Source organism: Gymnoscopelus braueri, assembly GCF_963280865.1.
Source record: "Gymnoscopelus braueri genome assembly, chromosome: 24".
Taxonomy (NCBI): domain Eukaryota; kingdom Metazoa; phylum Chordata; class Actinopteri; order Myctophiformes; family Myctophidae; genus Gymnoscopelus; species Gymnoscopelus braueri.
In genome coordinates this window covers 25343087-25357722 of record NC_137626.1, presented here as the reverse complement: position 1 = coordinate 25357722, position 14636 = coordinate 25343087, and the positions used below count along the sequence as shown (strand labels likewise).

Here is a 14636-nt window from a genome sequence, read left to right as displayed (position 1 = left end):
ATGTCCCTTTTCACAAGTTTTCAAATGTATAAAATGTCAAAAAAACTTTTTGAAATAGCAGATCTACAAGCTCACAATGTGTCTCATCGCGACGCATTGTGAGCTTGTAAATCGGCTATTTTCAAATGGCCGAAATATATATAGGGCTGAAGTGTTTAATGTATGTTTTTTAATAATAATCAAAATCTACAAAGTAACTAGTAACTAAAGTTTTCAAATAATTGTAGTGGAGTAAAAGTATAATATTTGCCTCTGAGATGTATTGGAGTAGAAAAAGTACTGAAAATTGGAAATACTCCAGTAAAGTAAAAATATCATTTTTTTTTTTACTTAAGTACATTACTTGAGCAAATTTACTTAGTTACTTACTACAACACTGCCTGCCTCCTTACTTTTGGTTTCTTTATTACTTTACTTTATTTGCTTGTTACTAATGAACAATACATATCAATGTAATGCAAATACACCGGATGCTAATTTACATCCGCAGTCCCCACAAAAAAAACACATAAAATCTAAAACAGGCACACAATAGAATACATTACATTACACAGGGAAAACAGAGCATAATACATAAATACAAGAACAGTTTGGTTTGCCTGAATCCAGCATACAAATACGTACTACTGTAGTTAAACGAGGAGCAGTATTACTGTGGGTTTCTATTAATGCGTTCTTCTGGAACCCATTCATCTGTGCCAGTGTGCATGCATCAACCATGGGCCCATCTCACCATTAAAAAATCAATTAGGCGCCGTTTCCTCCCTTGACTGTGTCTTTCAAGTAGAAGATCTCGGACGTGGCACCACACCTGCAAATTTTGTGGGACGAGAGAGAGAGAGCACAGTGCACCTTTGCAGAGCTTATCATTATTGTCAATCTGGCATTAGCCAATTCACTAATATAAGACCTTTTCTTGGTCTACTTGATGTTGAGTGCGAGGTTCTGTACTTGATTGCATTGACTGAGTGATGAAGATGAGACAGAAATCTATTTAATTGAAAGTAATTAAGATGGTAGACAATCTAAGATTGTAAGTATGCAACATAAAATGGAAACAATCTCTTCTAACGTTATTAATAACAGCCTTCTATTGATTGATGTATGTGCCATTGATATTAGTAAATATTTAAGAATGTTCCTTTTCCTTCTGGTAATGTATGCTACTTGTAGAATGGCAAAGCATCCACTTATCTTAAAGGAGCAATTCTCCTATTTTCAACCTTTTCTTGATATAAAAGGTCCTCCCTAATGATAGATAGATAGATATAGATAGCTTAATTGTCACTCAACAAACATAAAATGCATAATTGAACGAAATTCCGAAATCTAAAACTACTAGCTTAAATATTGAATACTAAACCGCTAAAAACACCACTAATGAAATCACAGTCAGTTCATAATGAGACGAAATCCACCCAACAATATTGCACAGCAAGGAGTCCTCAGCAGCATATAGGAGAAAGGATTGAGGATATTGTACTTATTGGGGATATTGCACTTATTTAGAGTTCACAAGTCTGCCTTGCCTTGGGGGAAAAAACTCTTGCAAAACTCTTGTTATCTCTGTTACTTTCTCAAAGTACACCAGAGAGATTGTGTCTTCAAATATTTATTGACATAGTTTACAAGTGTACAGAAGGGATTACAAAACAGAAGGGATTTAGAAGACTAAATGGAATGTAGACTACATTTGGTGGTAATACCATGCTGAATCTGTCTCTAAAACAACCATTACATTCTAAATGAGTCCTCACCTGGACAGGACTGAAGTGCAGGATTTATTCCTGTAGAATGCAGTGTAATTACTATCCACTTAATGCCTCGTGGAACTTAAGACCTAAAGTAAAAAATAAAAAATAAAAAAACTCTCACCCCAACACATTTTTTTGGGGGATAAAAACATAAATAACCAAATACTTTCAATTGTACACAAAACTCTCCAGGCCCCATGAAATACATGTTTAAAATCAAACATTTCAGATCTCTTCTTCATCATCTCAGTTTGTGCTCAGACATATTTAGTCTATCCAGGCCTACGAACGAACAACGCTTAGCAGACTGCGTGAACGCAGTGGGAGTGTCCATCGTAGAACGATGTTGCGCCGCTCTCACAGCGCTGCGGTGCCAGTGACGAATGCCGCCAGCAGTGTGGTCCACAGTGTGGCGGTGGCGGTGAGGACTGCACCGTTGAAAGTCTTGTCGTGCACGTGGTGGATGATGTGCAGGGCTCCGGCATACGCCTCCTCACACGCAGGCTGGATCTGTTCCTCTGGCAGCTTGAAGCCGTACTGGCCTTTGTCCCGGAGCTCGAACGTGTAGGAGAAGGGGATCCCCACTTGGCGAGCCCAGTCTCTTGAAGAGCCAGAATTCGGGTCTGCGGAGAAAGATGAGGAACTCGTCATGCAGTGTTCTGTAGGTGAATTTTGTGTGTTTTAAGAAGTGTGTGTGTGTGTGTCCTAGGGCATTAACGAATAGTGATTTATGGTATTCGAATTATTCGACCCAAAAGTATTCGAATATTCGATTATTCGATTTGATTATAAAAAATTTAAAAATTTAAAAGTTTTTTTTTCATTTTTTTTTTTCAATTGCATTGATGACTCGACTCAAGGAATGCGAGTTGACGTCACACCAGAGCTCACAGCTGCATGTCTGCTCTAGAAAAGCCACTAAAAATATATATATCTTAAAAAAATATATATATATGCTTTTTTTTTTCTTTTTTTTTTTTTTTCGAATAGTCGAATAGTGGTTTGATAGTCGAATAGTCGGTTTGATATTCGAATATTCGAATATTCGACTATTCTGTGAATGCCTGTGTCCGTCGGTCTGTGAACAGCTAATCTCCCGGACCGTTGGCATGATCGTAGCGAAACTGTGCACACGCACTCCCTGGATCCCAATTCAGAACCTCTGCCCCTCATTTTTCACATGGGCCTATTATAGCGCCACCAGGAGGCCGCTTTTTGCAAAACACATTTTTTGACAGTACTCCTACAGATTTTGTCCAAACGTCATGCAAATCGGTACACAGTATCGCTATAATCATTAAACAAAACAGGTTTTTCATATTCCATCCTGATTGGCTAAGAATGGCTTCCAAAGTTTGCAGGAGTGCTCCGTTTTGAACAAAATACCTCAAATCATGAATTTGAGGTATTTCTGTGAAAAATTCTGTGAAATTTTGCACGTACATTCCCACTAGGCCGAGGAAGAAATGCCACTTGAAAATGTTCAAATGAGCCTCATGGTGGAGCTATAACAGGCCAATTCATGTTTTTACCTGTGCACTCCCTAGAGGCCAAGGAAAAACCTTTGCCCTGCATTTTTAACATCTGCCTTTTATAGCGCCACCAGGAGGCCGACTTATGTAAAATACATTTTTGGATATTACTCCGTCAGATTTGATCCAAATGTCACGCAAATCGGTACACATGATCCGAGGAGCACTTTTTCTAGTTATAGGTTATTTTTGTGTAGATCTGCTGCTACTAGTGGTCTGCTCCTACTTACACAGTATGTCTGGAGACGTTCCCACAGTGTAGTTCATCCCATGAACCGCCTTTATGGCATCTGCTGCAGCCAGACCCACCTCCATCTGAGAAACCAATCAAAATAGTATAACGTGGGCCATGTACTGTACACGCAGGCAAGGTTGAAAATGGAAGTGTTTGTTTTTGTATAAGTTCAGTTTTCATGGCAATATTTTTAATTGTCTTTATTCATGAACAGTATGATTATCCTCTTAAGTAGATATTGGTACCAGTACCAGCTCATTGTAGTTGGGTGCAGTGACATTGGGATTCCCGTAAGGGACCAGAATCAGCTGGCTGTAGGAGTGGATGGTCAGGAAACACAGGACGTTGTCCTTCATTCTCCCTACGAAGTCGGTGACGGCCCGAGCCTCGGGGTCAGACAGGGCGTTGGGGCCGCAGTATACCTCTGAACAGCAGTTACGTGACACCCCGACGGCTGTGGAGTAGGGGTGCAACAGTTAATAAATCTAATTGATTTAATCGATTATCTAAAAAAATTATAAATACAAGAATACATTTTGGAGGGAATATAAAAAAAAGTTTGTTTAAAAAAGAAAGATATCTGATCTACAAGCTCACAATGCGTTGCGATGTGACATGTTGTGTACATCGGATATTGTCATTAGTTTTGTGAGACAACGTACGGCAAAGTATAAAATTGGGCTTAATTGGTTAATCAGACTAATCATTTTAGTTGGTCTATATTTCATAGATTATAAAATATACTGTAATTCACTCATTATATATATTTTCAATGGAAAAAGTAATCGACGGAATAATTGCTAAGAAAATAATTGATTGTTACGGCCCTAAGAATACAATTATTACCTCTTGAGCTCAGTTTAATCATTAGGCTCACAAATGGCTATTGCTAAGTATTGAGTTCATTCAATGAATGCGCTATCCATGTGGTACAGTGTTGCCATGATAGCACACATTTACGATCGTTTTGCATCTGAAACCAGCAGTAAAACAGGTTTAGCCGGTTAGAGTGGGGACTGAGAGTGGGGCTCTGGTTTTGTGCCAGTGGCAGTGGGTCTCTGAAAACAGATTTTGTAGATCTGAGTAATAATGTACTAAATGCCATCTAAGCAGCTTGAACTCCAAGGTAAACCACAGCTTATCATTATCGTACCTCACAGTAGGAAGTCATTGCATCAGCATATCATTAATCAAGATGTACTAGATAACGGGGAACAGACATGTTAAAATGAGATAAAACTTTTAAGACATCCAACATGTGATTAGCAAAAGACAGTACAGCGCAAGGCTAGGATGGTGTCTCTATCACTTGCACGCTGCACACTCGGGAGGCGCATGCCTACGTGCATAGTAGGCATGTGTGTGTGTGTCTGTGTGTGGAATAACCTGTTCTATAATTTATAGTTGCCAACAATGCAGTCTAGTGATTGATACAGGTTTACTCATACAGTAGTAATGGAGGTCAGGACAACTGCCCAAAATGGTGAAAAAGATAAAAAATAAAATTGTATTAATGCTCTCCCTCTGACCACTACCTATTTTCCCAGACCCACCGGCCACCACTATTACATCCCATAGATTTGTAGAAGAACACTCACTCCCCCAGGTGGCATCGAAGTTGCGGTTGAGATCAGTGCCACCGAAACAGACACAGTCCTTAGGTCCAGGTAATCTGGACTTCCTCCACAGTCGAGTCTGCAGAAGTCAAAATGGATGAATAGTGGGTTTAATAAACATTATGCCCTATTAATTAGCACTCATTTGTAATACACAGCCCACTGCTGGCCCCTGAAAAGGCCTTTCTTCTCATCTCTAGTGGCCAGTTTAACTACTGAACAAGACCACTGAGCTTTGCGTGTCCAAGTAATTCATCAACTACATTTATTGGGAGCATTTTAATATGTTGTACGATTTCTTATCATTTCGAGGCTGCTTAGGGCACCATAAAAGTAAAACATAAACCCGAGTTAACTGCCAAAATGATGGAAACATCTGATGTAATTCAGAAAGGTAAAATACATTTTCTGCTTCTGAGTTCTGCTGAGGCTTATTTTCGTCATCTACATTTTAGATGCACCCAGTCCCTTAGAACAGTGGTGCAAACCTTTTAGCTCAAGACCCAAACGAGAAATTAGACCTTTGCCCGGGACCCAAACTAGTGAAAATAGCAGATCTACAGATCTGCTATTTTCACTACTTCACTACTATTTACTACTTATTATTAATTATTTGATTCTTTAATTTTATTTATGAAATGCCTTAGATTTTTTTTCTAAATGTAGGAAAAAAACTTGCGACTCTTAAAAATTGGTCCGCGACCCAGACATGGGTCCCGACCCACAGTTTGGGAAACAGTGTTCTAAACCATTCGCCAAGGGCACAAATGATCATTGAATGATTCATTCTTGGCACAGAGACACAGAGTACTTTTTTATAACTATGAACACTAGTGTTTCCATTACTGCTACTGCTCCTGTAAACATCAGACATTGGTACTACTCACTGTGTTATCCTTCCATGAGTAGATGTATCCGTCCACATTCAGCACAGGGGTCACATAGAAGTCCACGTTCTTCATCATCTCACTCATCTTTGGGTCTGTTTTGTATGCCTGGAGGATCTGATGGTGGGCGAGTTGAACATGCGTTCGTGAACATAAATGAGATGCACAAATTCGACCCGATTCACAGTTTATCTACACACACACACGCACCTCTCTGACAAAGTACTGACAGAACGCTGGGGCGATCCATTCCCTAGCGTGGATTCCACAGTCCATCCAGATAGCTTTTTTTGTTGTCTCTCCAGTGCTCTCGCCAATCTAAAGAACACATTTGGGGGGTAGTTGGATTACCTTGAGAAAGCTTGTCTCTGTTTTTTTATACAGTATGTTGTGAGGGAGGTGGATTACCTTGAGAAGGCTAATGGGTCTGTTTTCATAAGTCTCGCCATAAATCTCTATGGACACAAGTGAAGGATTTTCCTTGGCAATCTGGATCATCCAAGAGGTGATCTGTGGGGAAGAACAGCGTAGCAATACATTATGGTAAAAGCACGTCATGTGACTGCGATGTTACAGGAAACCATTATTACAGCCTTGAAATACACACATCAAGACTAGGGAATACGTAGGTAGCTGACTGGATAACTATAATTGCAACATACCCACTATATTCTTCCCTCTATCTGCCCTCAACTAAATAAAGCAATCACTACATTAAAAAATAACAATATGTACATACCTAAAAAGAAAGACGTTCTGTTTTGTAAAGAAGAATAGTAAAGACTAGCTGGAACACATTGTCTGTCTAAACAAAACTAAGTGATAGCATGTCAATAGGTTCTATTGCGCAATTAAGGATTGGTCCATGTGTAAATACTGTACTGTATGTGTATGTTTGTGTGCATCAGTGTGTGAGTGCTTGCCAAAACACAAGCATACATGGTGCCTGCAGGTGCACAGTAAAACAAAACATTGTGTATTCACTTACATCTATCATTGGGTGGTATTTGTAGTAGTCATATTCCATTCTGTTAAACACACACACACACACACACACACACACACGCACACACACACACACACACAGAGCAAACACGGCATGTTATACAGACACAATGATTACTTACAGTATTTTCTACCTCTCGTCATATCCAGAGAAAAGCACTGACTAAGTTATAAATATATCAGTTTTAATAAATATAGTATATGCTACCATTTTGGGTGATCACCCTCTCACCGCGGTGGTTTGACATGACATCACGTTTTCACCTAAAAGGTGAAAGGGTTATCACCTAAAATGGTAGCACTTGGCCACCTAAGACAGCCTACTTTAGCCTAACAGAACCCTTTTATTACAAGAAAAAGTTAACAATCAATAGATGGTTACTAGGATTTAAAGGACCATACCACCGTCATTATCTAGTCACATCGTAGGCTGCCATATTGTACGTAAACAAAGACCATTTTTATGTCGCTGGTTGTTTTGGTTTTACATTTTCTACAAACACATTTTTTAAAGAGTAATTTAGTTACTGCTGCTGCTCACTAAACCTTATTGTGTGGCTCTTAATCACATCTATGTGGACCATGTCAATCCGTACCGCAAGATACTCAAAGTAAATCAAATACCCCCCCCGCCCCCCAATCAGAGTAAGAAAATGTACACACAAAGAACAACAATAGTATACAAATTTGAAGTGGATTGTTTTATGTAACTAATCTTCAACCTACATCAGACTGACAAATAGCCTATTGTAAAAGCAATCTGTTGTATGCATGTCTACCAAATTCATAACAGTTCTACAGAATTCAACTCTAGATGTTTCATGTTTCATTTCAATTGTGCAATGTATGGCCCTTCACTCCCTTTGTTGAATTCAGTACGGCCCTCTGGAAATAAATGCTACCCACCCCTGGACTATAGCCTATATCTGAAAGTAATAACGACTAAATTGACTACATTTATATAGGCTTATCATTCCAAATATATTATCAGAAATCCATGGTCGACTGCATTATTAAAAGTGAAGCTTTTCCTGCCTTGACAGGACTGGAACACATAATATTGTGAACCAGTCACTTAGCATTTGACAGAAAACAAGTATTCATAGTTGTACTGTAACACATTGTACTGCTATAACTGATCATAATAGCGGACCAGTGTTTGACACAGAAGATCGCTGCCATCTCCACTCCAGACTCACCGTTCCTCCGTTGCCGCCCCAATCTGAGACAGCAGCATCAGAAAAGCAAATCCCAAAGAGTGAAGCATTGTCACCTCTCTCCCTGTCCTTCCTTTTTAGAAAATAAATACACTCTGAGTGACCTCATGGCATGATGGAGAACCTTTTATAGTTTCTTTGGATCTGATAAAGACAGACCTTTGTCTAACAGAATAGTGGTATTCAGGTTAGATGAGGCCCCTTGTTCTATTGGTTGATCTGCCTGGTTAATGTTTGATGAACGCTTAGTTATATCTCTCAAGTCCTGTCGTGCCCGGTGTAGCGATTTTCTTTCTCTAGGTCATTCAAAGTCTGGTCAGATGATGTGGATGAGAGAAGTTCATAGGAAAATACCAAGTGATGTCTCAGTTGTAGCAGCATAGAAGAAGAGCGATGCATCGGGAACACATTAAGTCTCAAACAAGCGTCCAAGGTTAACATGTTCTAATTTATTGAAAGACAGACAGTCATATATATACATACAAGTTCAATGTGGAACATCCCATTTGAGGCGGACTCAAATGGACGGTTTAAACTGGTTACAATCAAGGAAGCCTCTCTATATGTTTATTGTGATTTGGGGTGCAAAAGTTCATGGTTAGGTGGTTAGCAGAACACGCAGCATCTAAGGCCCACAGACATCCTGTCTGTTAAGGTAGCAGGATGTGCCATGGTCATAGAAGGCCACTTCTTCTTCTTCTTCTTCTTGCACAAGCGCTAAAGCCTCTTATGCGTTGCAGGGTGCAAATGGCCTCCCCGTCGGATTTAGCTGGAAGATGAACATCTGGTCCTTGTAGATAACCGTGTTCTTCTGCAAACATGTCAATGTTTCTAGACAAATTGCTTAACACTAATTGATTAGGCTGAGATAAGAGAGGACGCAAACTTTCTGAAGTTCCCTAAACTCAGAGGACGCGAACTTTCTGAAGTTCCCTAAATTTAGTACACCCCCTGTTTTTCTTCTTTTTTTGGTCCAGGACTTTTTTTTTTTTTTTTGCTCAGGAGTTTGGCCAGCTATACGTGGCATGCAGGGGCTTCACTAACCGGGCCATGGCCCCACTGGCCCTCATGACGCTACGCCAGTGATCTGCGCTGCCAAGTGGGCGCTGCGTGGGCGCTAGACGTTCGGCCGAACTTCTAGTTGTTTACAAACAAGACAGTCAAAATGCTGAGCCACTTTGTCAATAAACACTATTTTCAGTATGGCTAAAGCATAGATGACTGATTGAAAATGCACAAGGCTGCAAATATGCATTTCAACAGTACAAAGTTACACATTACGTGGGAGATTGATTGCAAGTGATTGGACAGTATTCACATTTATGCTTTTACTGTCTGTACAGTAACTTGTTGACCAGTGGTGGAAAGTAACTAAGTACATGTACTCAAGTACTGCACTTAACAATTTAGAAATATGTGTACTGTCCAATTTTGAAATATGTGTACTTTACTTGAGTATTTCCAATTTCCAATACTTTTACTTCTACTCCACTATATCTCAGAGGCAAATATTGTGCTTTTGCTCCACTACAATTATTTGAAAACTTAAAGTTGTACAATGCAGAATCACAAATAACGATTTTTAGCTACCTCTGCTGGTCACTACCGTCACTGCATACAATTTCCCTAGTCCTCGATTACCCAGAATTCCATTCGTTTTCACCGGAAGCCGGAAGCGTTTCAAAAAGCGATCTTTTAATTGTTTTATACTATCTACGGATCGTTTCTCTTAGCCAGTGGAGCATTAGTTACCATGAGCTGTGCTTTCTTTTTCTGTTCTTTTTCGATCTTCCAATCCTACATTATCTTAAAATCAGCGTGAGGTTCCTTTTTGTTAATAGCGCGGTAGTTTCTGGCCAAACAGGAAACCGTTGCGGTAGTTCCTGAGGACGTCGGCCACGACGTCATGACGTTGGCCAGGAACGTCATTTTCCCGGGAAAGTCCCCCCCGTACACGTTCAATAGAAAATATATAAATAAAAGGCTTCCGGGGGTGAAATTCACGGAGTGGGTGTTGTGAAACTTTTGCCACTCGCAAAAGATATACAATTTAACTTTAGTTTTGTTGAAAACGTTACCTAGTATTACTTTAAGTTACTAGTTACTTTGTAGATTTTGATTATTATTACAAAACATACATTAACCACTTCAGCCCTATATACATTTCGGCCATTTGAAAATAGCACATCTACAAGCTCACTGTTAGCTTGTAGATCTGCTATTTTCAAAAGATGTTTATACATTTGAAAACTTGAAATGGGACTTCCTGCATAATGAGTACTTTTACTTTTGGTACTTTAAGTAGATTTTGACACCAATACGTTTGTACTTTTACTCAAGTACATTTTGAATTCTAAACTTTCACTTGTAACAGAGTACTTCTATATTGCAGTATTGATACTTATACTAAAGTAAAGAATGTGAGTACTTCCACCACTGAGCATGTCATTGTAATACAGAAAAGTAATGATGTATTAAAGTAATAATAACATATAAAAAAGGGCGTTCATTTATGAGAAAACCTAAAAATAGATCAAATATGGAGATACAAGATAACTGCCAGGTAGTGACGATATCTTCCCTTGATGAGATGCACCTCTGAGCTATTTTAGAGCAGTGGTTCCCACACATTTTAGCTCGAGACCCAAAAGAGAAATTTGATGTTTCCCCGGGACCCAAACTAGTGAAAATAGCTGATCTACAAGCCCACAGCATGTCGCTTTGTGACGTGTTGTGAGCTTGTAGATCTGCTATTTCACTACTTCTTAAAATATTTTTTAAATGTATGGAATCTCTTGATTTCTTTTTAAATGTTTGAAAGATTGTTGGAAACTAATAAAATGTATATTTACTCGTGACCCATAAAAACACTGTTTTAAAGAACTGGTTGATCATTGGTTGATCTAATGCTTCACAAGGCAAGATTAACCTGAGGTCAGGAGTGGACACATTTAAAAAATAATTATAACAATAATTATTATATAATTATGTGGTTCAAATACTGGTTCAACCATTTTTCATAATGACTTATGCAATGAACTAATGCCTACATGTATTATATTCAACAGAAAACCAATATGTTATATATTGTACTTAATCATTTGCATGAATGGTCCAAAGCATTTGCAATTTGTTCAAAATAATGGGAACTTATATTATGATGTAAATGACTTTATGACATGGAGGTTGAACAAGTAGTTTTGAGAATTTCAAGAAAGCGACTGAGACAAACCTTAATGAAGTGAAGACATGGTACGCTGTAAAATCCTCAGCATTCATTTATCCATTTGTGTCTCAGAGAGTGTAAAAATGTAATCAAACAGAGCCTTAAGGGTACATCTGGTTACATTTGTACAATCTCAGATTTAAATGAACACCAGTGATAGTGGGGCTTTTTTAGCTGTGGGAGGGGGCACTACATCAAATACACTCATGCATACTCGCGCAGTCGCGCACGCTCCTCTTCCATTAAGAAATGTAGACACTGGTGTCGGGCATGCTGGCTAATGCAGATTCCGTCTTAATGAGCAGTACATCCCATGCAGGAGACCCAGATACTGTACGAATCCCATGTGTTACAGTTGCAATTACCCCTCTCTGTAGTGAGAGGACATAAAACGTATGGATCGTAGCCTTAACGATAATTAAACGATGCATTGTCAGCTTCTGGGAAACAATATTATTTATTATTTTAACAATTTATATTATCATATTGATGTTATCTTTCTCTATGCTTGTCATAACCCATCCATCCAAGGCCTTTGGTTGGGGCTTGTAGAGGATGTCTGGGTGTACAGCAAAGGGGTGCGGATGTGTTGTGCAGGTCACAGATGATTCTTTCTGTCAAAGCGGAACTATCCAGCAAACCAAATGGTACTGTAATCCTGCTGGGATTTCCAAACCGGTAAGCTGTTTGCACTGACCGGTCAGCAATCAGGTGGTTTTACCACCCCCATGGAAAATAAAGGCTGGGTATGTTGTATGTTATAAATACAATTACTATGTATTTAAGCCATAAGGCCTATAAAGCATGACAATGAGACGTTTGATTATGATTATGATTATCATAAAAAGATTAGAAATTGCATCATTTTTATGATCCCTGATCAATATTTCCAAGAGTTACTGTATAGTAAAGGCTTTCATTTTTATTATCTACATGGAATTTGCCCCATAATCTCGTCCTCCATCAACCATTAGCTGAGGTCCACAATAAAAGTATTAGAGTCTGTACACTGTTGTCCCAGTAGCTCCCCATGTTTATTACAGATCATTTCAATCTCCAAGGCCCAAGAGTTCAAAACTTTTAATCACTATATGATTGGATCAGATCTGGATTTCTTATTGACACAATGTTTCCTGAGATAATACTATGATCACAGATCGGCTATTAAGGTAATCCTAATCCTGTTTTTTTGGTTTTGAACCGCCCAAAATAAAAGTCTGATGTTTCGATAAGTAGGTTTTGAGAATGAGAGCTTTGTTTGACTCCAACATATCTATCTTTTCTAAACAGGGTTACAAAGTGCTTTACCAAAAAGATATACAATACAGTAAGATATAATAAGAGTTAAAATGGCAACGTAAAAATCAAAACATAAAATAAACATCAATTAAAAACAAATACCATCAAATAACATGAATAAGAAAATATGAAAAAGGCATACAGGGAGATTATCACAGATAAAAGATTGAATAAAATAAACACTATGAAAAGGCCTTGTCATTTAAGTAGGTTTTCAGAAGTGATTTAAAAGATGACACTTACTATGCTAGCCTGTTAGATCCTCAGACGGCATTTCAAAGCAAAAGCCTCATTACCCCAGGTAATGAGGCGAGTTTTAGGAACAACCTAGTAATGGGCACTTCACAGAGCGCAGAGTGAGATGTAAATCTCTTCTCTGTACAGAGCTGACTTACCGGAAGACCTGACTTGAGAGCCGAGGCAAAATTCAAGATGTTATTCGAGACTCTGGGTTTTCTATAAATTGTTGTAATTCTGTTAGACTAACATCCCCAAAAGGTGTAGTTTCGTGTAAAGTACAATTTACAATTACAATTTAGGCATTTAGCAGACGCTCTTAATACAGAGCGAAGGTAATACACAAGGTAATACATCAAATACATAGAAATGGTAATCTAGGATCATAAGTAAACCAAGAACCTATCATCAGTCTAACAGAAGAATATCCCAAAAAGTCAATAATCTGTACATTGAAACTATACACACTGTAGGATGCCAGGTCAGCAATGACCTGGCATCTGTCTACATACTGTAACATGCTATCTAAATTGTCTAAGTACAACAATGGCTGGCCTCATCCTACATGTCTGACCTTTGCCCTCATTCCACCTCTAGGTTCACTTCACTCACATCCTCCAACCAAAATGTTCTCTGTCTGTTCCACATCCTTGGTTAAATCTGAAAGTGGCGTCATGTGTTTGCTGTCCGATGCTGTGGAACAAACTGCCTCTCTCTATTAGGTCTGTTTAATATTCACACTTGAATTAAACTTAAACAGCCATTTATATTCCCTCACATTTGGGTCTAGTGGAAGGTCCATGTGTCCTGTGTAGTCTTGTCCTCATTACTGTCTTATTAATTAACGTTGTATAAGACTGTGCTCCATAAAAATATTGGACTTGTCATAAAGTCATAAACTAATCTTGATGCTTTCCCATAATTAGTTTATCTTCTGTAACTGATACATTTATAGGGCCGCCAAACTACTCAAATGTTTAATCGCTCTCTCCATGTCTGAGCGAACAGAGCACTGAGAGTGGGTGGAATTATGGGATGTACGGGGCGGGTCATTCTAAGCATGCATTAATTGCATTAACATTTTTTATCTAATTAATTTCATAAGTTAATTAACTCAGTTAAGTCAGTTATTTTGACAGCCCTAATTTTTATATTCCTATCATTTGTCTTAACAAATGTAATATTCAATATTGAAGTATTAGCATAATTTGACTCTAACATTGGCTTCAGATATTTTCATATATTGCGCTACTTGTCCTGCTGAGTCGACCAACATCACTCTCTCTTTCAGACATTTCCTGGTCTTCGGAGCTGCCAATCATCATGGTTCTATTGGCAGGGAGAACCTCAGGGTTCTGACTGGTCAATGTTGATGAGACAGTCTGGTAGAGATCACTGTCTGGGTGCTGGAGAGCAGTGTATGTGTCTTGATCCTCTTGGTCCTATGAAAATTCAGCACATTTCAGAAGAGAATAAAATTACATAAAATGTAATACCATGAAATTAAACAATTGTGTATTTATTATTTATCTTATCCATCCATCCCGGAAGATGAATGGATGAAATAATAAAAATAAAATAGGAAAGAACCTAGCTTAAGAAAAAAAATATCATACAATGTTCACTGG

At 38.5% G+C, this 14636-nt stretch overlaps 1 protein-coding gene across 1 annotated transcript; it reads right to left on the bottom strand.

The window, feature by feature from the left end:
• Positions 1-1939: 1939 nt before the first annotated feature.
• LOC308080848 (carboxypeptidase O-like) lies at positions 1940-11536 on the bottom strand. Its single transcript, XM_080422885.1, has 10 exons — positions 11479-11536; positions 8229-8319; positions 7013-7052; positions 6433-6534; positions 6235-6342; positions 6025-6141; positions 5120-5216; positions 3773-3975; positions 3517-3601; positions 1940-2377 (listed from the first exon to the last, which is right to left on the bottom strand). Exons 2-10 carry the CDS (start codon positions 8294-8296, stop codon positions 2112-2114), a joined length of 1086 nt encoding a protein of 361 aa, XP_080279011.1. The 5' UTR covers positions 8297-8319; positions 11479-11536; the 3' UTR covers positions 1940-2111.
• Positions 11537-14636: the final 3100 nt, after the last annotated feature.

Coding starts and splice junctions, on each gene's coding strand:
- LOC308080848 (XM_080422885.1), bottom strand. CDS start 8,296: ATGCTTCACTCTTTGGGATTTGCTTTTCTGATGCTGCTGTCTCAGATT. Junction 7,053..8,228: donor GGGGCGGCAACGGAGGAACG/GTGAGTCTGGAG, acceptor TGTGTTTAACAG/AATGGAATATGACTACTACA. Junction 6,142..6,234: donor GTCAGTACTTTGTCAGAGAG/GTGCGTGTGTGT, acceptor GCCCACCATCAG/ATCCTCCAGGCATACAAAAC.